This window comes from Bos grunniens, chromosome 27 (genome assembly GCF_055505025.1).
Source record: "Bos grunniens cultivar Pamir isolate PY7600 chromosome 27, Bosgru_T2T1.0, whole genome shotgun sequence".
Lineage (NCBI taxonomy): Eukaryota > Metazoa > Chordata > Mammalia > Artiodactyla > Bovidae > Bos > Bos grunniens.
The window spans coordinates 34863025-34890687 of record NC_141191.1 but is presented as its reverse complement, the minus strand read 5'-3'; the positions used below and the strand labels follow the sequence as shown (position 1 = coordinate 34890687).

The following is a 27663-nucleotide window of genomic DNA, read 5'->3' as shown; positions in this document are numbered from 1 at the left end:
ACAAACAACCATCGTCTGAACCTAGAGATGTGAAGACTTGCAGATGGTGCTAGTGGTGGTGTGTGCTCAGTGGTGCCTGACTCTTTGCGACCCCATGAACTGTATAGCCCTCCAGGTTCCTCTGGAATTTTCTAGGCAGGAATACTGGAGTGGTTTGCTCTTTCCTCCTCCAGGTGATCTTTCTGACTCAGGGATCAAACCTGCATCTCTTGCAATGGCAGGTGGATGCTTTACCACGGCACCACCTGGGACCAGTGAGGGAAAAAGGGTCCATGGAACCGCTGGCTCTGCCTGAGCAGAAGTGACAAGGTGGGAGGAAACGGGATGAGGAGTGACTGGCTTTTTCAGAGGGAACCTGCCTTCTGCAACCTCTGAGACCGCTGAGGAGCAGGCAGAGTTAGGGGGAGGGTGTTGTTGATAACACGCTTTCCTAGGACTCTCCCGTGGTAGGTTCTTCTGTGATGTGCACGTGTGCTAAGTTGCTTCAATCGTGTCCGACTCTTTGCGACCCCATGGACTGTAGCCCACCACGTTCCTCTGTCCATGGGATTCTCCAGGCAAGAATACTGGAGTGGGTTGCCATGCTTTCCTCCGGCAGATCTTCCTGACCCAAGGATCAAACCCACGTCTCTTATGTCCCTGCATTGGCAGGCAGGTTCCTTACCACTAGCGGCAGAGTCCCTAACCTTTTTGGCACCAGGGACTGGTTTCATGGAAGACTACTTTTTCACAAAGTGGTGGTTGGTCGGGGGGGAGGTGTGTGTGGTTATTTCGGGATGACTCAAGTGCATTACATGTATTGTACATTTTATTTCCATTATTATTACATCAGCTCCACCTCAGATAGTCAGACCTTAGATACCAGAGGCTGGGCACCCCTGTTCTGGGGAACAGTGGTAAATGCAGTCTGTGGTCCTCGTGGGCAGTCACGGGATGAACATTCCACACCAGCTTCATTCCTCAGCCTTTACGGCGTCTAGCAGTTTCTTTCTCTCGGCCTGCGGGCACAGGTAAAGGCCATGGAAATGGTGCCCTTTATGGCTCCATCCTAAAAGCCAGAGATGTAGGCTCCCTTCTCAGATCCCTGGGCAGGGGCAGTATGTCTGTGTTTGTGTGTCTGTCCAGCGGAGAAGCGGGAGTTGGCAGAGGCTGTACAGACCTGCCAATGGCCTCCCTAGCCCCCTGCCAAACCCCCTGGGGATAGTCTGCCTTAGGCCAGCTAGTGAGTAGTTGAGGTGTGATGTGAAACTGTTTGATTAGCAGCAACTCCAGAAAGCTATCGGCTTTTTCATAGTTCATCCTATTATGGGATGAAAGAAAATCAAAACGCATTCCTAAGTTTCCGCATCTATAAAGTAAGTGAAAGAAAGTGAAAGTGAAGTCGCTCGGTCGTGTCCAACTCTTTGCAACCCCGTGCACTGTAGCCCACCAGGCTCCTCTGTCCATGGGATTCTCCAGGCAAGAATACTGGAGTGGGTTGCCGTTTCCTTCTCCAGGGGATCTTCCCGGCCCAGGGATCGAACCTGGGTCTCCTGCATTGCAGGCAGACGCTTTACCCTCTGAGCCACTAGGGAAGCCTCTATAAAGTAAACGGAGGATAAATTTTTCTCTTCATTCTTGCCTTTAGAAGGGGAATGAAGGTGACTGGGATGGCTGGCTCTTATCAACCTCTGGGAAGCCCTAGGCAGAGCTTTGCCTCTTCAGCGTTTCTGCAAGCGGCTGTGCTCCGTTCAAGGCATAAGCGGTGCGAAGCGCCCCCTGATGGCTGTTTGAAGTACAACAGGTGTAGACCGAGTTTACAAGCTGGCCTGAGCTGGAAAAACTTGAAGCGACCCTAGAAGCGGTTTGGTCAGGGGAATTCCCTGGCGGTCTGGTGGTTAAGACTGCGCACTTCCACTGCAGGGGGCCCTGATTGGATCCCTGGTCAGGGAAGTAAGATCTCGCATGCCCGTGGTGTGGCCCCAAATAAGTAAGTTTCAATAAATGGATATGGTTTCAGTTCACTTGAATTGCTCAGTCGTGTCTGACTCTTTACAACCCTATGAACTTCAGCATACCAGGCTTCCCTGTGCATCACCAACTCCCGGAGCTTGCTCAAACTCATGTCCGTCGAGTTGGTGATGCCATCCAACCATCTCATCCTCATCCCCTTCTCCTCCCACCTTCAATCTTTCCCAGCATCAGGGTCTTATTCCAATGAGTCTGTTCTTTGCATCAGGTGGCCAAAGTATTGGAGTTTCAGCTTCAGCATCAGTCCTTCCAATGAATATTGAGGACTGCTTTCCTTTAGGATTGACTGGTTTGATCTCCTTACAGTCCAAGGGACTCTCAAGAGTCTTCTCCAACACCACTGTTCAAAAGCATCAGTTCTTCTGTGCTCAGCTTTCTTTATAGTCCAATTCCCACATCTGTACATGATTACTGGAAAAACCATAGCTTCAACTACAGGGACCTTTGTCGGCAAAGTTAATGTCTCTGCTTTTTGATATGCTGTCTAGGTTGGTCATAGCTTTTCTTCCAAGGAGCAAGTGCCTTTTAATTTCATGGCTGCAGTCACCGTCTGCAGTGATTTTGGAGCCCAAGAAAATAAAGTCTCTCACTGTTTCCATTGTTTCCCCATCTATTTGCCATGAAGTGATGGATCTTTGTTTTTTGAATTTTGAGTTTTAAGCCAGCCTTTTCACTCTCCTCTTTCACTTTCATCAAGAAGCTCTTCAAAAAAAAAAAAAAAGAAGCTCTTCAGTTCCTCTTTGCTTTCTGCCATAAGGGTGGTGTCTCTGCGTATCTGAGGTTATTGATATCTCTCCGGCAATCTTGATTCCAGCTTGTGTTTCATCCAGCCCAGCAATTTGCATGGTGTACTCTGCATATAAGTTAAATAAGCAAGGTGACAATATACAGCCTTGATGTACTCCTTTCCCAATTTGGAACCAGTCTATTGTTCCATGTCCATTTCTAACTGTTGCTTCCTGACCTGCATACAGATTTCTCAGGAGGCAGGTAAGGTGGTCTGGTATTCCCATCTCTTTAAGAATTTTCCACAGTTTGTTTTGATCCATACAGTCAAAGGCTTTGGTAGAAGTAGATGTTTTTCTGGAACTCTCTTGCTTTTCTGTGATCCAACAGATGTTGGCAATTTGATCTCTGGTTCCTCTGCCTTTTCTAAATCCAACTTGAACATCTGAAAGTTCTTGGTTCATGTACTGTTGAAGCCTCAGTTGGAGAATTTTGAGCATAACTTTGCTAGCAAGTGAGATGAGTGCAATTGTGCGGTAGTTTGAGCATTCTATGGCATTGCCTTTCTTTGGGATTGAAATGAAAAATGCCCTTTCCAGTCCTGTGACCACTGCTGAGTTTTCCAAATTTGATGGCATATTGAGTGCAGCATTTTAACAGCATCATCTTTTAGGATTTGAAATAGCTCAACTGGAAATGGTTTAGCCTAGTCCTTTGATAAAATGAGACTTCCCTGGTGGCTCAGACAGTCAAGCGTCTGCCTATAATGCAGGAGACCTGGGTTTGATCCCTGGGTGGAGAAGATCCCTTGGAGAAGGAAATGGCAACCCACTCCAGTACTCTTGCCTGGAAAATCCCATGGATGGAAGAGCCTGGTAGGCTACAGTCCATGGGGTCACAAAGAGCTGGACATGACCGAGCAACTTCACTTTCTTGATAAAATGAAGCAACTGATCTCTAGCAAGATGAATTGTAAGTAGCCAAGATTACTTGGCAATACTGTGTTTTCAGTATAAATTGCATGGCATTTGGAGCTGGAAAAAACAAATAAGGATGGAAGTGACCTTTTTTAGGAGTACCAATAAATATACCAACCTTGCAAGAGGTGCTCTCCAAATGTTACCTTGCAGTGACAAAAAAGGAAAAAATACAGCTGTGTAGAAATCAAAGAGCTTGCTGTGCTGCTTTTAACCCAGTCTACCAGACTCCCAAGTTCACTTTCTTTGCACTGACTGTTCACCATCAGTCACACAGAACAAGGGACTTAGCCTCTCTCTTGGCCTGTGAATCAAATGGAGATGATATAATTGCTCTACTCAATTCTTGCAGACTGGTTTTGAAGCTCAGATGAGAGACTGTATGTGAAAAGATTTGGAAACTGAAAGGGTCCTTCCAGTTGTAAGGGGTGTCGTTTGAGTGTGGGGCTCCGACTAGTCCCAGGGCTCCTGGCTTCAGTCCCAGGGCTCCTGGCTGCAGCCCTTGTTTGGTCCTGCTTCCATCGACAGCCCAGATCCTGGACTCACTGACCTTTGGTCACTGTGCGTGTGTCCTGCCTGGTCTTCCTTCTGCAGGTTCACCCCCACCTCAGGTGTCAGCGATCCCGCTGGTGTCACACCCATTTCACTGTATACCTCCCCCTCTGGCCCTCTTTTCACGTTCGGACCCTGGTCTAGCCTGTGCCTGACCGTTTGGTCATGGTTTGGCTCACCCTATCTTTGGGTTGCAGCATTTATAATGATCTAATTTTTTTTTTCAAAAACAGTTTTATTTACTTATTTGGCTGCACTGAGTCTTAGCTGTGGCATATGGGATCTAGTTCCCTGACCAGGGATCAAGCCTGGGAATCCTGCATTGGGAGTGCAGAGTCTTAGCCACTGGACTACCAGGGAAGTCTCTATAATGAGCTAATTTTAAGGACAGAGAGGGACTTCCCTGGCTGTCCAGTGGTTAGGACTCTGAGCTTCCACTGCAGGGGGCCTAGGTTTGATCCCTGGTTTAGGAATGACAGAGGATGAGATGGTTGGAATCGCCGACTCGATGGACATGAGTTTGAGCAAGCTCCAGGAGTTGGTGATGGACAGGGAAGCCTAGTGTGCTGCAGTCCATGGGGTCGCAAAGAGTCAGACACGACTGAGCGACTGAACTGAACTGAACGAGGAACTGAGATCTCACATGCTGTGTGGCGTGGCCAAAAAGAAAAAAAAATGATGGATGGAAGGTTTAAGAGCGAGGACACTTCCAGGTGTCAGTGCCTTATGGTATCTTCATGAGGACGGGGCCCTAAAGAGCCAGAAGAGGGAGATGGTATTTTAGTTTGTTAAACCTTCCATAATGAATTATCCCAAACAGAAAGGTATCGTCACAGTTCTAGAGGCTAGAGGTCCAAGACTAAGGTAAAGCCCTGGGGGAAGCCCCTTTTTGCCTCCAGCTTCCTGGGTGTTGTTTGCTTGTAGCTGCCACAGGGCGACATCTGCCTCCATCTTCACCTGGCCTTCTCCCACTGTGAGTGTCTGTGACCAAAGTTCCCTCCTCTTGTAAGGACACCAGCCATTGGATCGGGGTCCAGCTTGATTCTGTGTGACTTCATTTTAACTTGACTACATGTACAAAGACCCTACCTCCAAATAAGGTCACATGCCCAAGTTCTGGGGGTTAGGACTTCAGCATATCTTTTCGGGGGGCACAATTCAACCCACAGCTGAGGGTGTAATGGGGAAGGAGGAACACTCTCACTCCAGCCTCTGCATGCTCATCTTATTCCTGCTGTTTCGAACCCACATTTCACAGGCTATTTCATCTATAATGAAGGGCGGTGGGGTTCTTTTAAGCCTTTTCTCTGGGTCCCAGATTTGAGAGGTGATTCATCGAGTCAGGAGATTCCCAGGTGGCTCAAAGGTAAAGAATCTCCCTGCCAGTGCAGGAGATGCAAGAGACAGGGGTTCAATCCCTGGGTGGGGAAGATCCCCTGGAGGAGGAAATGGCAACCCACTCCAGTATTCTTGCCTGGAGAATCCCATGGACAGAGGAGCCTGGTGGGCTACAGGCCACAGGGCTGCAAAGAGTCGGACACGACTGATCACAGGCCTCATCAAGTCAGACCTTGTGTTTGTTTTCTCCTGTTGGCAGAATTTGCTGTCCATTCTCCTTTCCTTCCTTGAGTAACAGAACACCTAAGTTTTACCAGGCACATGGCCTACCTAAAAACACATTGGAGCTTCCCCTGCAGCCTGCTGTGACTAAGTGACTAAATTCTAGTTGAATGAAGTGTGAAGCTTCTGGGTCTTAAAGGGAAAAGGTATATCCTCCACATTTGATTGCGCCTTTCCAACTGGCTGGAATGCAGGTGTGATGGTAAGGACTGAAGTAGCCGTGTTGGGTCATGAGATGGAAACCATATATTGCTGATGACAGAAGAACAAGTCAGGGGGAGCCTGTGGGTCCCACAGTGTGAAGTTACCATTTTAGTCCTAAATTGCTTATGTTTCAGTTCAGTTCAGTTCAGTCACTCAGTCATGTCCGACTCTTTGTGACCCCATGAATCGCAGCACACCAGGCCTCCCTGTCCATCACCAACACCCAGAGTTCACTGAGACTCATGTCCATCAAATCAGTGATGCCATCCAGCCATCTCATCCTCTGTCATCCCCTTCTCCTCCTGCCCCCAATCCCTCCCAGCATCAGAGTCTTCTCCAGTGAGTCAACTCTTCACAAGAGGTGGCCAAAGTACTGGAGTTTCAGCTTTAGCATCATTCCTTCCAAAGAAATCCCAGGGCTGATCTCCTTCAGAATGGACTGGTTGGATCTCCTTGCAGTCAAGGGACTCTGAAGAGTCTTCTCCAACACCACAGTTCAAAAGCATCAATTCTTCGGCACTCAGCTTTCTTCACAGTCCAACTCTCACATCCATACATGACCACAGGAAAAACCATAGCTTATGTTTAGGACTCTTCAGTTCAGTTCAGTTCAGTCACTCAGTCGTGTCTGACTCTTTGCAACCCCATGGACTGTAGCACGCAAGGCTTCCCTGTCCATCACCAACTCTTAAAGAGAAATAAACTTCTATCTTGTTTAAGCTGCAGCTGTTTTAGCCTTTTTTTTTTAAACATCATCTGAATCAAACACATTCATCAGTGAAGGGAGACTACAAGATAGAACAATGAATGGGCATCTCCTACCTTCTGTAATGAATGTGGCTTGTCTTACAATGCTCTCTTGCTTTGGCACCCCTAGGGCACTTCTGATCTCTGGGAACTGGCATCTCCATAAAGTCTGAGTTTGTATTACGCCTGTGGCCCCCAAGTCCATCTCCTTGACATTGATTCATACGGGGACAATGATCCATGAGTGTGTTCGTTTCCCGAGACGACCACAACATATGACCACAACCATGGTCACTTAAGACAACAGAGATTTATTTTCTTACAGTTCTGGAGGCCGGACATCTGAAATCAAGTAGACAGGGCTAGTTCCTTCTAGAGAACCCCCTAGGAGACTCTGTTCCAGGCCCCGGGCTACAGCAATTCTTGGCTTTTGTTGATTTACAGATACATCATTTTGATGTCTACCTCTTATATCACTTTCCCTGTGTCCTTGTGTGGCCTCTCCTTCTCTCTTTTAAAGACACAGATCTGACTTTGTAAGAGACAGATCAGACTTGGATTTGGGGCCTGTTCTAAACCAGGATGATCTCATCTCAAGATCTTTGCCTTAATTATGTCAGCAAAGACCCTTCTTCCAAATAAGGTCGCATTCTGAGGTTCTGGGTGGCATATCTTTTGTTGGGGGAGGGGGGTTACTGTTCATCCCATTAAAGTGAGAGATCCTTGTAAACTCTACAGAGTTCTGATCTTGCAAAATTATCATCCAACCCAATCACCTCTCATGGAAGGACTGTTCTCTCCAGAAGCTTCTGATGACCTCCAAACACCCATGTCCTTGCATAATCCCTCCCCCGTGAATGTGGGTGGGGGCATAACTTGCTTCTAACAAACAGAAAATGGCAAAGGTGATGGGATGTGATTGTTGTGATTATGTTATATTATATGGCAGATGGGAAGGGATTTTGAAGATGTAATTAAGGTCCCTAATCATTTGACTTCGCAGAAAGGGAGATGATCTTGGGTGGGCCTGACTTAATCAGGTGAGCCCTTTAAGATAAGGTCAAAGATAGAAGAGAGACACTCCTGCTGGCCTCGAGGAAGCCCACCACCATGAGTTCTACAGCTACAAGGAAATGGGTTCCCTGTGAGCCTGGAAGAGGACCCTGTGTCTTAGATAAGACTGCATCCCTGGCCAACACCATCACTGTAGCCTGCTGAGACCCTGAGCAGGAGACCCAGATCCCTGACCCATGGAAACTGAGATAATAAATGTGTGCTGGGACTTCCGTAGCAGTCCAGTTGTTAAGACTTCATGCTTCCACTGCAAGGGGCAAGGTTTTGATCCATAGTTGGGGGGAACTAAGATCCTGCATGTGGTAAGTTGTGGCTCCCCTCAAAAAAAAGAAAGAAAAAAGAAAAAGAAGTGTGTTGCTCTGAGCTGCTTTGTGGTAATTTGTTACACAACAAAAAACGAATCCAGTTCTGGTCCTGTTTTTAAAGATTTCCTATCAGAGACCAGAATACAATGGGACTCTGAGCTCTGGAAGGTCCTAAGATCTGCTGTGGTCTGCTCTTCTCCAAAGGACTCTGGGAGCCTCTTGTCTGCTTGGTCCAGGAAGAGCATCCCAGCCTCCATCCTTCACGCCTAAGAGAATGACCAGTCATTCTGTGACTCCTCCCCCATCTTTTAAGAAAATTAGGAACTAAAGAACCCATTTCACTACAGTTTTCATTTCTGAGTTGCTAGGGAGGAGCCGAACAGTGACTAGGCTTCCCTGGTGGTTCAGATGGTAAAGCATCTGCCTACAATGCGGAAGACCTGGGTTTGATCCCTGGGTTGGGAAGATCCCCTGGAGAAGGAAATGGCAACCCACTCCAGTATTCTTGCCTGGAAAATCCCTTGGACAGAGGAGCCAGGTGGGCTACAGTCCATGGGGTCACAAAGAGTTGGACACGACTAAGTGACTTCACTAGGGAGGAGACACACTTTGTAACGCAGGGAACACAGTTCTCAAAGCCTCTTCAGGAAGAAACTAGATGCAGTCTTCCAGCTTATGCTGTTGGTATTCCCAGGAGGGAGAGCGGATGGGCCACTTCTTCCCAGAGAAGAGATTGCTGGGAATGGGAGAGCTTTGCATCAGCTGGGCGCCACCTGCGGTGTCTCTGTTTTCTCTCCCGGTCAGTGGATCACGTGCTCGAGCCCTTCCCCTGAGGGCTCCCCTTGGGCCCAGGTCTGAATCTAATTGACGTTGGAATGCTGTCCCAGAACCACAGGCAACTGCTTTCCCAATGGAGACATTCTGACCATCTTGGGGGAAAGAGAAACACACGGGGCTGATGGCAAACATCACTGCAGTTGTCAAGATGTTGCTGGCCAAAACCTTGGCCTACTCTGCCCACCGAAGCCAAAAGAAAAATACAGAGACAGAGACTGGAGGAAATAGAAAGGTGGCTTTTATCCTCAGTGGGTGGAGAGGGGAACACAGTGCGGTCAAGCCTCAAGAACTATGTCCCCACCTCCATGAGAAGGAGCTCTAGGGGCTTTTATAAGGCAAGGGCTGGCTGTCAGGAGTCAGTGATGAGGACCGAAGCCGATAGGATCTTGATTCCTTCCTCTTGCATTGTTTCAAAGACAGTCATAAACTGGCGTCAGTAACCCAGTAATTGAGGCTGGCAGTTGGGTGGCTCTGCGTGTAACTCCAAGGGGAAGGGTGTTGTTGGGGTAAACATCAGATAGGGGATGTATTTAGCACAGAGTCAAAGGAAAATAGGTGTGAAGTGTAGCTCCTGCAGAGTTAGGGGGCAGAAATGCAAACTTAGTCACAGACATTCACAGTTAGGATCAGTTAAAGGAAAAAAAAAAAACTAGGAATGTTCAGGCCTGCTCACTGTTCTCTTTATACTCTTTGTCCTCAGGAAAGGGAAAGAGAAAAACTCATTCCTCCTTTTTCCTTTTCACTGCAACAAACACCTGGAGGGAAGAACTTATCTTAAGAGCAAACTAGTTCTTCCTTCCCAACCCACCCTCATGCCCATCCCTTCAGTAGGCTTGCTGGCTAGTTGGTTTCACCTGCTCTGGCATTGCCCATCTGACCTCAGAGAGTGAAATGTTTTTAAAAATCTTTGCCTTTGCGTTCCTTTACCATTTCTTGCAAGTCGTTGTAATGAAAAAGATCTGTTTCTTAATAATAAAAGAAGGTAGAAAACTTGAACACAAGTAAGCAGACATTAGCACTGATACATAAGATATTGTTTACATTAAGCAGATATTTTGCAGAACTAACATCTCCCTCCAGGGTTGGTGTGGTGCCTGGTATTTTTATGGAGGACATCTGGCAAGTTTACCCGGTACCCACAGCCATATCTCAGGCCTTCATCACTTCTTAACCGAATTAACTAAAATAGTCTTCACGTGGCCTTCTTGCCTAGTTCTGGCTCCTCTCCAGTTCATCCTCCACAGCCCTCAGAGAGACTTTTCTAAAACATAAATCTGACAGTGTCATTCCCTTTCTTAAAATCATTCAATGATCTTCAAGTGCTTGGGGCAGAATTCAGACCCCTTAATGCAAGGGCTTAGCATCAGATGGACAAGTGCCTACCTTCCCAATCTGATTTCATACCACTCCCCTCTCCTATACACTTTTATTCCAAACAGATTTAATTTTTTTTGAACTTAAAAAAAATTTTTTTTGGGGGGTGCAGCTTCTGGGATCTTAGTTCCCCAATCAGAGACTGAACCAGGCTCTTGGCAGTGGAAGTGTAGAGTCAGAACCACTGACTGCCATGGAAGTCCCACAACCACACTTAAATTGACTAAAGAACTCAACTTTGTCACTGTACCTTCACACAGACTGTATCCTCTGCTCATGCACACATCCATCCCTCCCGGCAATAAATTAAATAATAAACTTAAAGTGAACAGGCTCTAAATATGTTACAAAGTAAAACTTGCAGGGTTTGCAGATGACTTGGGTGTTGAGTGAAAGAGGAAAAGAGAGAAGTCTGGGATGGATGTTTTGGCCTGAGAACCTGGGAGAAGGGACTTGCCACTTACTAAAACGGGGGGAAATAATGGAGGATGTGAAACTACCAGTTAGCTTTTGAACACTGTACGTTTGAAAAGTCTGTTCAAGATTTATTGGAATATTAAGTAGGTATTTGGATTCCCAAGTCTAAAGTTTAGGAAAGAAGCCAAGTTGGATGTATAGGTGTATTGTCAGGCCATCCAAGATGGCTGTTCTCTTGCTTTCTGTACTTCCCCTCCTTGACCAGTACCTGCTTCACCTGTAGACTTCACCCTTGACTGACCTTCCCTCTTAATCATGGAGCCTCATCAGTAAATGCCTATGTGTCTGCCTCAGCCCCAGATAGCGATAGTTCTAATCTCTAGATCAGAACTATTTCAGCTATGATAGTGCATCAAAGGGGCCAGTGGGGGGCGGGGCACGCTCTTCTGCTGGTTTCTGCAATAACTGATAAGCCAACCTGATGTTAGCTCCCCCTGGAACTGCACTCTCTCTATTACCCCGGGAGCAAAGACTGCTACCTTGTCTTACCCGCTGTCTGCCCCACACCGTGGGGTGTCGCTCCAGGACCTCACTTCAGACATGTAAGGTCCCTCATCCGTTACGCTGCTGATGTCTCTTTTGCCAACTCTGGGCTCTTTCTTTGGTTTTGAGGCTGGGCAAGTACAGGGTTTTCAGGCCTTCGGGTGCAGCCCAACAGTAAGTTTGATAGATGGATTTTGGCAGTGAAAGGCTGGAAGAAAAAAAAAATGTCGATTCTTGTCTTCTTTGAAGAAAGAGTTCAGAAAAGAGACCAAAACTGTGAAAAAGATAAAAGCATTTATTAGAGGCAGCGTACGTGTGGAAGAACATACGGGCAGACTCAGAGTGAGTTACCTGCCACAGGAGTGGCTTAGGTTGCTTGTATGGGGGCAATTTTCTGGGTTGTCTCTGGCCAATCGTCTCCAGATTTGGTCCTGGTGTGGGTGAGCATCTCTCAGTCAGGACGGATTCCAACTGGCATCTCTCTCTCCTTTGGTCCTTCCCCCACATGGAGGGCCTTCTCTGTGCATGTGCTGAGAACGTGCTCTTAGATTAGACAGTACAGAGATCTGTCATGTGTGACCTTGACAAGAGCGGCTTTTTAAAAATAATTTTGATTGATTGATTGATTTTCTGCTGTGCTGGGTCTTGGGTGCTGGGCCGGCTTTCCTCTGGCTGTGATGAGTCTGGCTCATCCATATTGCTTCTCTTTTTGGTGGCTTCTCTTGTGGAGCAAGGGCTGTAGGGCGGAAGGGCTTCAGTAGTTGCGGTTCCTGGGCTCTAGAGCACAGGCTCAGCAGTTATAGCATACAGGCTTAGTTGCTCCGAGGCAGGTGGGATCTTCCCAGATCAGGGATGGAACCTGTGTCCTCTGCATTGGCAGGCGGATTCTTTACCACTGAGCCACCAGAGAAGCCCCCAAAGTCAGCTTTGACGGAGGTGATGAAGTGCTGATCAGAGTGGGTTCAGCAGACCTTGGAAAGTGAAGAGGAGACAGACTACACATGCTGCTTCAACAGCTGTGGCACTGAAGATCAGAGAACATGGTGTGGTTGATGACCCTGTTGTCACCTTGGTTAAATCCGGGACCCCTGTTTCCCAGAATCCTTGTTAGATTCCGGGTGAGCGTTGGCCAAAAGAGGAACCTGCCTCAGATCTGAGAGCTGGAAATGAAGCAGTGTTCACTAATACCTGAAGGATTTCAGGGTGAGATATGGAAGCAGAGGCGCTGGGTGGGATCCGACTTGTCTTCAGACTCCTCCGCTCATGTCCAGCTCTGCTCACAGACCGATGCCCTGCTGAGTGACGCAGCACTCAACCCCACGACAAGACACTTGGCTGCCGCCCCACACGGGGTTAAGCATCTTCTCATAGACCCCTCCATGCACCCTCTCTTCTAGCCCCCCACACAGCTGGATGTGTCTGGTTTCTCGAATTTCCCTGTACATTCTAAGATGTTCACATACAGGGGCTTCAGGCAGCCTGATGCATAATTATTCTCATTCTCCAGCTCCCTCTGGACCTTCACTCCCCCAGATTCTCTTCCACTCCTGCAAGCTCTAGTTCCTGTAACACCCACATCACTCCCAGAAGTCCTGTTTCCTTGGCTGAACCCTACAGGACACATGGGGTAAGAGCTGGAGAGGGTATGTGAGGTCATGGGAGTATTTGTGTTCAAGATTCAAGTTTCGCACCTGTTTGTATGCTCCAGAGGATGTTCTAATAGAGAGGGGAGATGGAGGAAAGGGCGGAGAAAGCCCAACAGCACGGGCCATGGAGCCCGGGACCCAGGGCAGGAAGGGAAGGCTTGGAGGCAACAGGGGCTCAGGAGAGGTGAGCTCAAGCACGGTGCTAAGTTGTGGGTGGGTACCCATGGAAGGAGATTGGTAGCTATGATGGGAACATGTGAGAGCCTCTTGCAATTACTTTTATTGTCCTTGTGAACAGAAGTAAGAGCGGTAGTTGAGACTACCAGGGGGGAAGGTGGGATATTTAAAGAGAAAGGAGAAAGTGTGATATAATTGTGACACTCTGTCTTTTTTGGCCACCGTTGTCTCTTCTTGGGGCTGCTCTTGTGGCTCAGCTGGTAAAGAATCAGCCTGCAATGCAGGAGACTTGGGTTCCATCCCTGGGTTGGGAAGATCCCCTGGAGAAGGGAAAGGCTACCCACTCCAGTAATCTGGCCTGGAGAATTCTATGGTCTGTACAGTCCATGGGGTCGCAGAGAGTCACACACGACTGAGCGAGTTCACTTCACTTCAATTCTAAGGTTTAGAGAAGTCTCCACTTTCACAGTCTGGCAGGAGGCAGAGCCCACCTCTCAGGAATGAAGCTGAAACCAACAGACTTTCGCTTCTCTCACAGAGCATGAGATGGTTGGATGGCATCATCAACTCGACGGACATGAGTTTGAGCAAGCTCTGGGAGTTGGTGATGGACAGGGAAGCCTGGCGTGCTGCAGTCCACGGGGTGGCAGAGTCTGACACGACTCAGCAACTGAACTGAACTGAACCCCTTGGCTGGAAAATAGGGTGGGGCCAGTGGGTCACGTGAGTGGGCTCAGCCAATCAGAACAGGCTCCTGGGTCTGTGCTTCCGGAACTCTGTGAAGTTAGGATGGAAAGATGGCGGCGGCCAAGAGCTGGTCCTGGGACCTGCAGGGGCAGCGGGGCCAACAGAGGGACGTGAGGGTGGAATTAGTCAGAGCACTGTCTGTTGTTCGTCTGTTTGGCCCCAGATCTCCAGCCTCCCCATCCAGCATGTGAGTTACCAGATATCCTTTCAATAAACCCGCCTTTTATGCTTCGGTCAAGAGTCAGTTTCTGTCGCTTGCAACCGGAAATCCAGATTGATACTGAGAGGAAGGAAAGGCTGGAGGCCAGTAACATGCTTCTCTTTTCATTCGATTGGCAGCATTTGTCAGGGTTTCCTACATGTCAGGGGCCAGTAGGTTCAAACTTTGAGTTCATTTTCTGAGAACTCCGTGACTAGAGGGGTAACAAAAGGCTCTTCTCTGCCAGTTCTAACGGGACTCCAATAGGCCAGGCTCAGTCACATGCCTCTTCTCAGAGCAGCCCCCAGGATTTGGGAACCAAGGCTGGGGAGCTGAGTGGGGTTCCTTACTGGAAGGAGTAGGAAGAGGGTTTCTGGGCGAACTTTGTGAAAAACCACTACCTTACTTTTGGCAGCTCATCAGCCAGTGTTCTTTTCCTCCAACATGTAATTCCAGGAATGGTCTCACCTCACATGATGCAGTTTTTCTACATCAAAGAAACTCATGGTCTTCTCCCTAAAGGGAACAACTCAGGTCACATCCAACATCCAATGTGGAGTTTAGGATCTCCGGGTGAGGTGCCTTTTCTTCATCTGAAAGTAGCTACGTATGACACTGTAGCTTACATACCCAAAATGAATTTACCCACTCCTCAGTACACCCAGTGTTCCGTGCCTGGAGGAAAACTGCTATAAGGCCCCCATTTAGAAAAGCAGGAAAGGGAAGTGACGTACAGCAGTCCCTGGTCCCAGAGCAGCACACCCCACAACTGTGTGGACATGGACATAAAGTGTCCTGGCACTAGAGTGAGTGTTTGAGGTCAGTTAATGAGGGTGTCCTTTTCCCCCAGCCTCCTATCAGGAATTTCCTTTATCCTTTGATCTCCCTGGCTGAGCCTGAGAGTGGCTAAGTAAAGATTGCTTAGGGAGTGGGTTGGTAAAGGGGACTGTTCTGCTTTAGCAGCTAGCTTCTGTGAGTGTGGTTACCGGAATCTGCAATTTTCTGGGGGGAAATGTCAAAGCCCTAGTTTGTTCAAATGTCCATTTTATTTCAAGAGACCTCCCAAGAATTCTATAGTATAAACTCTATAATCAGAAATTCTTGCATTTAGGTCTTATGTTTATAGTTCTTCTCTCCTTGTGATGGCCCAGGGGACAAATCCCTTTCCATAATAACTGTCACGCAATTCTATAATGTTTGTTTTCCTGATTTAAAAATAAATATCGTGGGACTTCCCTAGTGGTCCAGTGGCTGAGACTTCCAGTGCAAGGGGCCTAGATTTGATCCCTGGTCGGGGAACTGGATCCCATGTGCCACAACGAAAAGATCTGGCATGCCCCAACAAAGATCGAAGATCCCACGTTCTGCAACTAAGATTCAGTGGAGCCGAATTTAAAAAAAAAAAAAATGCATATACTGAGATGGAGAGATTTTAAATTACTTACCGAAGGCCCTGTAGGTACTAAGGGGAAGAAGTAAGATGGAAAGCCAGGCTGCCTAGGACCAAAGACCCTCCTCCATTCAAACACCACGAAGCTCTAGTTAGGGTCTCGGTTCTGTGGCCAAAAAGGGGAGGCAGGTAAAAACGGAATGAAGGATTTTCAGTGGACGCTGAGGGTGACAGGCGTGTGCTGGCTGCTTTGGTAGGTGGGTGTTGTGGCTTGAGAGGCTTCAGAAGAATGAACCCTTGGCGTCCACACTGATACCGCGTGATTGTCAGCGTGGTTGCCAGTCCCTGTGCAATGTGGAAGTGCTGGAGCCAATGGCAGGCTAAGAAACAAGTGTCAATGAGGGGGTAAGACTGGATGAATGTGAGGGTGAGCCCCGAGTCACTTGAGAACACCCCAGGAATGGCCAGAAACAGCTGGTAAAGACTAAGACAGGCCTGTGGTCCTGTGGTCTGTGGAAAAGACAGGATATTCTAGTTTATGTAACCACATCTGTACCTGGGCTGGTGAGGGATGGAACTTGGGCCACGAGCACTCTGTCCCCAGTTATTGGCTGATCACCTTCAGGGTAGAGCCTCAAGGCACAAGCCAACCACCACCTCCGTTACTCCCTGCTGGCTGTCACTCTCTGTAGCCTGCGAGAGTCCAGAGAGGAGACTTCCCCACTGCCTCTGCTGGGATACGGATGTTGGACAGGTTTGGAAGCACAAGGCCAACGAACATAAAAATAGCCGTTAAAGATGACAGCTCTTCTTGGGATTTCCCTTGTGGTCCAGTGGTTAAGACTCCAAGCTCCCAACCCAGGAGTCTAGGGTTCAGTCCCCAGGATCCCACATGCTGCAACTAAGACTCAATGCAGCCAAAAAATAAATAGTCTTTAAAAAAAAAACATTAAAAATGGTATTTCTTCTTGGGACTTCTGTGTAGTCCAGCTGGCTAAGACCCTATGCTCCCACTGCTGGGGGCCCAGGTTCCATCCCTGGTCAGGGAACTAGATCCCACATGTAGCAACTAAAGATCCTGTGTGCTGCAACCAAAACTTGATGTGGCCAAATAAATAAATAATTAAAAAAATAATAAAAAGAGAGTGGCTCTTTTTTTTTTTTTTGCCATGCCTCGTGGCTTATGGGATCTTAGTTCCCTGATCAGTGATTGAACCCAGGCCCTAAAGCTTGGAGCCCTAACCACTGGACTGCCAGGGAATTTCCAAGATGGTGATTCTTAAGACTTGGATAATTCTGTGAACACTCTCTGACTTCCTTCCCAGCACCCCTTCTCCCCTCTCTCATTTCTGACAATTTGTGGAAACTCTTTTAGGGAACTCTTCTAGGCATGGGTTTGATTTCTGAGTCAGGAAGATCCCCTGGAAAAAGAAATGGCAATCCACTCTAGTATTCTTGCCTGGAGAATCCCGTGGACAGAGGAATCTGGTGGGCTACAGTTCATGGCGTTGCAAAGGGTTGGACACGACTGAGCATGCTCGCCTAGTTCTGTCCATTCTTAGCTGTGCAGTTTGGGAGGGAGGAACACACCCCTCAGCTCTAGGTGGTTGGGTTACACTCACCAGAGTGTCCCATCCTCGGCCATGATAAGGTCAGGGATGGGCCAGTGACTGACTTGGTGCAGTCGAGAGAAAGGAGGTGGGGGGTTCTGGGAGGGAAACTTACTGGTTCTTGCAAGGAGCCAAGAGGAGAGATGCTCTCTCTTCCTCTGGATAGTGCCGCAGCTATTGTTTGAAAACACTTTCTAAATAAACAGTCATCTGCATGTGGTCTATCATTTCCAAGGGATGAAGTAGGATGCCGTGGAAAGCAAGTCAGCGTTAGTTCCTGTTCTCGTCCACCGGCCAGCCTGTTCCACTTTCCAGAGGTGATCACAGTTACCTGCTTCTTCTGGCACCCCTCCAGAGCTTCTCTGTGCATATACATGCAAATGATCTTTTATTTCTCCCGAAGTGGTCTCTACTTTGCTCTCCACGTGTACCTCCTTGTTCCTAATGATGTATCTTGGATATTATTACACATTTGTATCTGTAGGGCTGCCTTTAACTGCTGCACAGAATTCTATTATATGGATATTCCAGTGTAAACATTCCTTCAGTAATCAGCATTTAGCTTATTTGCAAATAGAGCTGCAATGGAAATTGTTCAAATGTGTATCCTTTGCGTCAGTGCTACGTTCGCTTTTGCTCCCATGCCCAGAGTCACCCCAAGAACAAAGTGGAAGCCTCCAGAAAAGGAGAGCCAAGGGAACTACAGGAAATGAAGCTGGAACCCTGACGAGTCGTTACACTGTGGTCTGAACGATGCTTGAAGTCAGATGTACCTGAGCCTGCCCACTTATAGAGGCAATGAATTCCTTCTCCTGTTCATGCTAGTTTGGGATGGTTTTGTTGTTGTTGTTGTTTCTTGTCGCATAAAAAATTCTCATTGGCACAGATATTAAATCCTCACAACCAAGATGTGAAGTGAAAAAAGTATGATGAAAAATGACATGGTGCTTTTGATATCCATCATCTTAAAATATAAACATCTTAGAGAAGAAACCAGAAAGGGTACACCAAAAGGTTAACTGTGGTTGTAGGTTGCTTGTAGACATCTGTGTTCTATATATATTTAAGTTTTAAAGGTTTCTACAGGACTTCCTGGGTGGTCCAGTGGTTAAGAATCTGTCTGCCAATGCAGGGGACACGGGTTCAATCCCTGGTCCAGGAAGATTCCACATGCCAAGAGGCCACTCAGCCCGTGTGCCACAATTACTGAGCCCGTGCTCTAGAGCCCTGGAGCCACAACTGCTAGGCCCCTGTGATGCAAATAATGAAGCCCGCATGCCCTAGAGCCTGTGCTCTGCAATAGGAGAAGCCACCGCAATGAGAAGCTCACGCACCACGACTCGAGAGTAGCCCAGCTCGCCACACGAGAAAGCCCAAGCACAGCAATGAAGACTCAGCATAGCCAAAAATAAATGCTTCCAAAGGTTTCTGCAGTAATAGGGATAACTTGCACAATCATTTGTCTCAAGGCAGGTTCCCTGGAAACACAGGCTGAGACAAGGATTTGGGGCATGTGGTTTGCAGAGGGAGTGCTCTGTAGGAGGAACCCACAAGGAAGTGAAGGAAGCAGGATTGTAAAGAGGAGGGGGCCACACAAGGGGCCCTGGGGCAAGTCTAGCCATGGCCTGATTGGGGGATGGGCCCTGAAGTGCAAAATGAGCCACGTGCATCCCCCAAGTCAAGAGGAATGACTTTTTAAATTAAATTATTGTTATCTTTAAATCTTTTTGGCCACACCAAGGCATGTGGGAATCTTAATTCCCCCACCAGGGATCTAACCTGTGCTCTCTGAAGTGGAAACTTGAGATCTTAACCACTGGACGGCCAGGGAAGTCCCACGGCTGGCTTTTTGTATGCAAGATCAGGTAGTAATTGGCTGCTGCTGCCTGTGGGAGTGTAACCTGCCAGGTGGTGTCCTGTTGCCAAGAACAATCTGGAAGGTAGATGAGAAAGAAAATCCTTATCCACCAGCAGGGCTGGTAAAGGTATCTGGGTGAGACACCAACTACATCTGTAACAATCACAGAGTCATTTGAAAGAAAAGAATATATATAGGACATCCTACAGAGGCCAATGCTTTCTGCCCTTGATCTCTGCCTTCTACACTTGCTGCTGGGACACCACTGAAAGAGTTAGTAAATGTAGAAGACTTCACTGTAAATAACAGAGAAATAGGATTGTCTTAATGGGCATCCCTGGTGACTCAGTGGTAAAGAATCCACCTGCAATGCAGCCTCAGATTCAATCCTTGGGTCGGGAAGATCCCTGGAGGAGAAAATGGCAACCTACTCCAGTATTCTTCCCTGGAGAATCCCATGGACAGAGGAGCCTGGTGTGGTACAGTCTATTGGGTCGCAAAGAGTCGGACGTGACTGACTAAGACAACAGCAGGAATGGCAAATTACACTCTTTCTAGAAATAGGACTCTTGAAAATAATTGTGGAAGAAAGCAGTGTTGTTTTTCTTTTCTTTTAAACACCTGGACTCCTGAGTAAAATGAAAGTAGAAGCTTTTTAAATGTATTCCTAGACTCACATTACTGCTGGGTCTGAGGTTTCACGTCTGCAGAAGAAGTCCTGTCCGGGCTCATGGCTGCTTGTGTTTCCACGTCTTCTAAGGGGCTGATCTGTTATTTTAGATGAGCAGTTCAGTGGTTAAGATTCTGTGCTTCCACTTCAAGGGTCACTGGTTCGATCCCTGGTCAGGAAACTAAGATCCCACATGCTGTGCAGCCCCCCTCCCCCCAAAAAATGTATTGGTGGATTAGGTGACTAGAGGAGGCAGTGAGTTAGGGAGATGCGCCTGGGAATTCTAGGTCCTCACTGTGACTTCCTCCAGCCCAGTCTCTCAGAGGGTCCTTCCCAAGCGTCTTGGAATACTCCCATAGCCCTTGGGGAGGGCCACCATGGACACAGTGAGTGATGGGGTTCTGTTGCTCTGGTGACCGGTTGCCGCCAAGATTCTGGAAAGAGGCAGATCTGGGTGGCCCAGACTTGGAGGCAGGCTGCAGGCAGGAGCCTTCAGGAGAAAAACTCAGGAGCAGAAGCACAGTCCTGGTTCTATTTTCCCTCAGCGATGCCCACTCTGTCTGTGTTCACAGATGTGCCCATGGCCCAGAAGCTAGAGGGCAGCTTGCTCAAGACCTACAAGCAAGATGACAACCCTAACAAGATGTTCCTGGCCTATAAAGGTAGAAGCCTCGTCGTTTGAGACGCAGGGTGCCATGACCGCCTCTAGGAGGGCAGTGTTCCCACTGCCACAGAGGGGTAGAGAGAGCACAAACCTCCCTAGACAGAGAGGTCTGTTGCTGTGAACAGAATTGCCTAGAGGGGAAAGGAGCAGAAAACCTCGTGGGTGGGTCTGGGCCCTCTGCCCTTCTCTGCGGGTTCCTGGCATTTGATAAGGGCTGTATCCTCTCCCGGGCTTCCCAGGTGGCGCTAAAGAACCCACCTGCCAATGCAGGAGACGTAAGTGACCAGGGTTCATTCGATGCTTGCGTTGGGAAGATCTCCTGGAGAAGGGCATGGCAACCCACTCCAGTATTCTTGCTTGGAGCATCCCATGGACAAAGGAGCCTGGTGGGCTACTGTCCATAGGGTCTCAAAAAGTTGGACACGACTGAATCAATGTAGCACACATGTATCCTTTCCCCCAGCTCTGTGCTCGAGCCTATGAGGACACTGCCTTTCCTACAGCCTCTTCATTCTCCCCTTCTCCCTCCTCTGCTCCTGAACCAGGAATGGCCCCTAGACTGTTCGGGGATGCAGCCAGCCCTTGCCACGGTGAAAGTCAGTGTCACCTTTTTCAGTCCCACATGAAAAGTGAAAGTGTTAGTCACTCAGTCATGTCTGACTCTTTGCAACCCCATGGACTATAGCCCACCAGGCCCCTCTGCCCGTGGGATTCTCCAGGCAAGAATACTGAAGTGAGTTGCCATTTCTTTCTCCAGGGGATCTTCCCGACCCAGGGATCGAACCTGGGTCTCCTGCATTGCAGGCAGATTCTTTACCGTCTGAACCACCAGGGAAGCCCAACCTATAACTCTCCCATTGTCTATCATCTTTGCCCTTTAAAATGGCATAGGTTTCTGTTGTCTTTTCCAAAAAGATGAAAATTAGACATACCCACTAACAACACATTGTTTTTTATAAAGGGGTTGAGGGAAGAAAAGGAAAGTTGTCTTTTCCTAGGCAACTTCCCAAAGCCCCAGGAGAACCAGGACAGTATTCGTGGGCTGTCTGCAGAGCCCACAAGCTTGCAGGCACCGCGGTGGGCCTCCAGAGACCCCTCTGCCCTTCCCGTCACAGTCTGCATGACCAGCAAAGGCAGACCCTGGGTGTCCTCCGTGGTGCGCAAGACTCGAATGCAGATTGCCCAAGATCCCTCCCTGAACTATGAGTACACGCCGGTGATGGGCATGAAATCATTCGTCCAGGCTTCCCTGAACCTCCTCTTTGGAAAGAACAGCCAAGTCATTGTGGAGAACAGGGTGAGAAGCAGGGCTCTTCTCTCGCTCACTGAGACACGAGGAGTAGAGACTGGGGGTCTGGGATTGTACAATCGCAAACATGAAAAGAGTTTAGAGGGGCCCCGCAAAGTTCAGAGTGACCCAAGTCCTTGCATTGGAGGACAGAGCTGGGATCAAGACCCAAAGCCGGGGGTCTCCACACCAGCCCCCACTGCTGCGATGCCAGCTCTTTCAAGAAGGGAATGATCCGAACCTGAAGTGGTGCTGATATCACCATCGCTCTTTTTTTTTTTTTTAATGGTTTTATGATTTTTAATGGTTGAAAAATCAAAGAGGGGTGATATTTGGGGACCCATGAAAATGACATGAAATTCAAATTTTGGTGTCCAGAAAAATGTTATTGGAACATGGTCACAATCATTTACTTGTCAAGAGTGGCACTCTGTGCTAAGGGCAGCGTTGAGTAGTTATACGGACTGAGTGAGCGAGTGATCAAGTGATCGTAGCTCAGTTGTGTCCAACTCTTTGGGACCCCATGGACTGTACCCCACCAGGCTCCTTTGTCCTGGAATTCTCCAGGCAAGAATACTGGAGTGTGGGTTGCCATTTCAGCATGAAATAGTGACTGTTTGGTCCTTTGCAGACAAAGGCTGCCCATGCCTGGTATGAACGTGAGCACCACAAGGGGTGGAGGGGGTTCATTCCATTCCCTTACGTATCCCAAGTGCCCACCACAGTGTCTGGCACCCAGTAGGGGCTCAGTAAACCCGGATGGATGAGTCAGTGGAGGTGCACGTGTGGGAGCGTGTGGCCTTGACCTCCTAGAGCAAGGTCCTCCTTCCCCAGTGTTGGGAGACACTGGCGCCGTTTTTTTGCTGGCAGGCAGGGGGTGTGCAAACCGTCGGGGACAGCGGCGCTTTCCAACTCGGGGCTCAGTTCCTCAAATCTTGGTGTCAGAGTTCTCAGATAGTTTACATCGTTTCTTCTCAAAAAGGTGAGTGGCAGCCCCTGGCCCCGCCCCGTTTTTGATTCCCACCCCACCACCTGCAGTCTTCACCGCTCTCCCTCCTCACTCTGTCCTGGGAAAAATGGTCGCCGGGCTGCGGTATCCTTGTCCTTTTCCTGTTCCTGTCCTCCCTTTGGCGACTCATCCCCCTCCCCTGCCCCCGGACCCCGTTCTCTGGTGTGTCTGCCTCCCATCTCTCCACTTCTCGCATGCCAGCTGGTGGCAGGGGGTGCTGTGTTCCCACAGAACCTCATGGACTCATCTTCCAGGACATGGGCTTTACAGTTTATGAACACACCTTCTGGGACTCTGCGCATCTGTGCTTGGACCCTAACATGCTCCTCGATGTGGTGAAGGTAGAGGTGCCCCCGCTCTCAGCAGTGTCTCCCCAGACCTGGTTTACAGCTTCCCTTTTCTCCTAATCACCCCCTCTACCCCGACTCTGGTCATCCAAGACCCTTTATAGGCTCAGATTCACAGCCCTTTAGTAGGAACCCACGTGGAGGATGGCTTCTCCCAGCGTCCCCCTGTCACGACCTGTGTGGTCCGGGAGGCACCGACAGGACAGTCTTTCCCTGCAGCATGCCCCGCATGGCTGCGTCTTTGTGATCGGGAGTATGGGCAACTGTCAGCTGACCCCTAGTCAGTGGACACAGTTGATGACCCTGATGAAGGTGAGTGCACCTCCCGCCCGGCTCTCCTCCGTCTCAGCACCTCCCATGCCTCCAGGAGTCCCTCCCACTTCTCATTCTCTTTTTATCCGACAGAGCAAGGAGATATTTCCATTTTTTGACATTCCCTATCAAGGTTTATCCACTGGTGACCTGGAGGAGGATGCTAGATTCTTACACTACTTTGTGTCTCAAGGCTTTGAGTTTTTCTGCAGCCAGTCTCTATCCAAGAATTTTGGCATTTATGGTACGTCGTGGGCAGGGGGAGCAGGGAGGGCCTGATGGCGCCACAGCTGGGGCACAGGACACGTTTGACGTCTCCTGCCCTCTGGAGAGAGCCCAGAGCCCCGGAGCACCCCAGGGCACCTTGGAGGCAGAGGGAAGGGTACTGAGCTACACGTCAGGGTCTGTGGTACGGTCTCAGCTCAGCTGCTAAAGCTGACTCTGGGTAAATCATCTCATACCCCTTAGGCTTCTGTTTCTTCAACTGGAAGATGAGGGGCTGGGACTTAGCGATGTTTCAAGTCCCTTTCACCTTAAAAAAAAAAGACTTTTTGCAATCTGTTTATTTTTGGCTGTGCTGGGTCTCTGTTGCTGTGCTTGGGCTTTCTCTAGTTGCAGTACACGGGCTTCTCACTGCGGTGGTTTCCCTTGTTGCAGAGCGTTGACTCTAGGGCACAGGGGCTCAGGAGTCGTGGTTCCCAGGCTTTAGAGTCCAGGCTCAGTCGTTGTGGTGCAGGGGCTTAGTTGCTCCGTGGCATGTGGGATCTTCCTGGACCAGGAATTGAACCCGTGTCCCCTGCATTGGCAGGCGGATTCTTAACCACTGGACCACAGGGAGGGGCTGCCTTCCACCTTTAAGACTCTTACTTGCAGCTACTTTTCTTGGCAAGAAGAGCCTGCACCTACTTCTTGGGGCCTGGATGGGGCCTTCTTGGTGTGGCTGGGTGGAGGGCCCTGTCGTCCAGCCCTCCCCTCTGCAAGGCTGGAGGCAGAGACTGAGGGCACTGCCCAGGAACGGTGGGGGTGCTGAAACAGGCCGTCTGTCCCATCGCTGCAGATGAAGGAGTGGGTACTCTCGTGGTGGTGGCCCTCAACAACCAGCTCCTGCTGCGCGTCCTCTCCCAGCTGATGAACTTTGCGCGGGCCCTGTGGCTAAACCCTCCCACCACGGGCGCTCGCATCATCACCTCTGTCCTCTGTAACCCTGCTATGCAGGGAGAATGGTAAGGCAGGGAGAGGAGCAGGACAGGTGGGCAGAGGCTCCGCATTCCCACAGACCCGCTGACTCACAGGATGCCCCGGCTACTTCCCTTCCTGCCTATGTTGCCTCTTTCACTGAGGAGCCCCAGTGGCAATGCTGAAGGTTGGGGGAGTGGGTAACGGGATGCTCTTTGGGGGCACAGGTCAGCTTATTATTGAATTGTTTGAATGCTCTCAGGTGGCAAGAGGAGATGAGGAAGCACCAAGGACCTGCTTCTCTGGCAAAGTTGGCCGGAGAGTCTGCTTCCCTTGCTTACATTAATATGGGCTGAAACCCCCTCCTGTTTATAACCATCCCAGATGGGTGCTTACTCTTGAAGGGAGAAGAGGGGAAAGGCAATGAAGAGGTAGAGAGCCTGAGGAGACCTTATGCTCTCCATTTCTTGCTGTCCTTCCCTTGGCAGGAGACAGAGTCTGGAAGGGGTTGTAGAGAACGTCATGATGACCAAGGAAAAGGTGAAGGAGAAGCTCCGGCTTCTGGGAACCCCTGGCTCCTGGGATCACATCACTGAGCAGAAAGGGTCCCACAGCTATCTTGGACTCAACTGTAAGTACCTAGGAAGGGACAGCTCTCTCGTTTCTGACCTTGGATTTGGGCTTGTATTTGAGCATAAACTTCATGGACCAGGTAACCCGTCCCTAGCTTCACCTCAGACTTTGATTCTTTCCTGAGGAAAGTGGAGCTGCTTTGGGACCCTTGTGGCTCCCCAGAAATACTGACACTTCCTACTGTCCATAATTCGCCCTGGGCTAGAGGGGAGTGGGATGGGACCACCCTAGGATCTGAGACCCTATGGTCGTCACCAGCCCAACAGGTGGAATACCTGATCAGTGAAAAGCATATCTATATCCCTAAGAATGGTCGGATCAACTTCACCTGTATCAATTCCTACAACATAGATTACATCACTTCGAGCATCAATGAGGCTGTCTGCTTCACAAAGGACTCAGAGAGATAGCTTCTGAAAGTAAATGACCCCTGATTGGAATAAAGCTTTAGTCTTTACAAAAGTCCTGTGCTGATTATTCATTGCTATAGTTCATTTCTCTGCAGAGCACTCTCTCTCTCCCCATCTATCTATAAAGCATTGGCCTGGCCTCAGCAAAGAGGGGTAAAAAAGACCCAGAGAAGAAGGGAATGTTTGCATTCATTGACTATCTCATATTGAGCATTGAGAATTGAGCACTGTCTGTGCAATTGGAACACGACAGCTGGAGAGGAAACTGGAAGCTTCTGCCTGGTATCTCCTTGTTGAGCACCTGGCATACCATATATTGGGCTTTCCTTGTAGCTCAGTTGGTAAAGAATCTGCAATGCTGGAGACCTGGGTTCAATCCCTGGATTGGGAAGCTCCTCTGGAGAAGGGAAATACCCACTCCAGTACTCTGGTCTGGAGAATTCCAAGGACATGTATAGTCCATGGGGTTGCAAAGAGTTGGACATGACTGAGTGACTTTCACATACCATACTGAGGCCTGATCTGGTGTCTTAGTCCATTTGGGCTGCTGTAACAAAATATCATAGACTGGGTGTCTTATTAACAACAGAAATTCATTAAGATTCTTAGATTTCTGGAAGCTGAGAAGTCCGGGATCAAGTTATACCAACAGACTTGATGCCTACTGAAAGCCTATCTCCTGGTTCATAAGCAGCTCTGGCTGCAGCCTCACGTGGTGGGAGGAGTGAGGGATCCCGGGGGCCTCTTTTATGAGGGCACTAACCCTGTTCACGAGGGCCCCACCTTCATGACCTAATGACATCCCAATGCCATCACGTTGGAGATTAGGTTCCAACATTTTTATTTATGCTTTTTATTTATTTGTTTATTTTGGCTGCTTTCTCTAGTTGCAGTGAGCAGGGGCTGCTCTCTAGTTGTGGTCCCCAGGCTTCTCATTGCAATGGCTTCTCTTGTGGAGCACAGACTCTAGAACACAGCTCAGTAGCTGTGGCACATGGGCTTAATTGCTCTGAGGCATGTGGAATCTTCCTGGACCAGGAATCAAACCTTTGTCCCGTGCATTGGCCCGCAGACTCTTAACCACTGGCCCACCAGAGAAGTCCCAGCATATGCATTTTGAGGGGATACAAATATGCAGACCATAGCATACAGGCATCAAAAGCTATGTAAAAAGCAGACAGTCCAGTTCATTTCCTCTGGAAGTTTACAATCTAGTTGGAGAATCAGCCTTGCATGTAGGCATGCGAAGTCGCTTCTGTCGTGTCCGACTCTTTGCCACCCTATGGACTATGGCCACTAACGTGACTATTGGGAATCTGTTAATACATAGAACTCTGCAAACCCCCAGCAGGTATGACACCCTCCACCCCAGCTGGGGAAAAACAACTCACTCGGTAAAAATGGAGCTAATCGTAAAAGGTGGCATGTAAACAAGTAAGTCTCAGGGAAAGGTTAACCCAGCAGGACTTAAGTGCCCAAACTTCATATATTCTAAGGGACTTCAGAAATGGCTCTTGACCAGTGGCTGAGAAATGAAGTCTGAGCTCTTAGAGTTTCCTGCCTGACAAGAGTAGCTTTGTGTGATGCAGCCCTTGGGTCATTCTGTGCCAGTTGGGTGTCTGGGGCTGGAGACTAAGGAGTTCAGTTATACAGACCCTGCATGCCCACGTGATTGAGCCCCCCATAAAAACTTGGGATACCAAAATCTTGGTGTGCCTCACTGGCAACACCTCACACATACTGTCACATGTTGGTGCTGGGAGAATTGAGCACTGTCTGTGCAACGGGAACAGGACAGCTGGACAGGAAACTGGAAGCTTCTGCCTGGTATCTCCCAGATTCCATCCTTTCTACCCTTTTCCTTTACTAATTTCAGCCTGTATCCTTTCACTATAATAAACTGTAACTATGAGTGTAACAGCACAAGGATTTCGGCAAGTCCATTTTTAGCTTCTTTGAATTCCCTGAAGATTGTTCTCACAGGGAGTGCAGACAAAGTGAACAGCCTCGTGGGGTTGGGCTTAAGATCCCCAAAGCTATCTGTAAAGGCTGGGGGCTCCTGCCTGGAAAATAAATAGTTCCTTTCCCCTAAATTGTAAGTCTTGTGAGAGGAAGCAGAGATTCTGTCTAGATATCTCATA

The 27663-nt window shown here is 48.8% G+C and overlaps 1 protein-coding gene across 11 annotated transcripts; it reads left to right on the top strand.

Moving 5' to 3' along the window:
* Positions 1-13957: 13957 nt before the first annotated feature.
* GOT1L1 (glutamic-oxaloacetic transaminase 1 like 1) lies at positions 13958-25574 on the top strand. Of its 11 annotated transcripts, XM_086380214.1 has the most exons (10): positions 13958-14143; positions 20256-20345; positions 21463-21644; positions 22506-22617; positions 22876-22985; positions 23211-23303; positions 23397-23547; positions 24361-24526; positions 24968-25110; positions 25371-25574. In XM_086380214.1, exons 2-10 carry the CDS (start codon positions 20264-20266, stop codon positions 25520-25522), a joined length of 1191 nt encoding a protein of 396 aa, XP_086236340.1. In that variant the 5' UTR covers positions 13958-14143; positions 20256-20263; the 3' UTR covers positions 25523-25574. The 11 variants fall into 11 exon arrangements, 8 of the variants coding, with proteins under 8 accessions (XP_086236340.1, XP_086236345.1, XP_086236341.1 ...); XM_086380219.1 differs by lacking the exon at positions 21463-21644 and having other exon boundaries at positions 13962-14143; XR_015156200.1 differs by lacking the exon at positions 24361-24526 and having other exon boundaries at positions 13964-14143.
* The last annotated feature ends 2089 nt before the right edge of the window (positions 25575-27663 follow it).

What these genes read in the sequence shown, in the direction of transcription:
- GOT1L1 (XM_086380211.1), top strand. Translation starts at nt 20,231, where the DNA reads ATGCCCACTCTGTCTGTGTTCACAGATGTGCCCATGGCCCAGAAGCTA. An exon ending in AAGTCATTGTGGAGAACAGG is followed by an intron (nt 21,645 to 22,505) that starts GTGAGAAGCAGG and finishes TTTTGCTGGCAG; the next exon opens with GCAGGGGGTGTGCAAACCGT. An exon ending in CCTGCTATGCAGGGAGAATG is followed by an intron (nt 24,527 to 24,967) that starts GTAAGGCAGGGA and finishes TTCCCTTGGCAG; the next exon opens with GAGACAGAGTCTGGAAGGGG.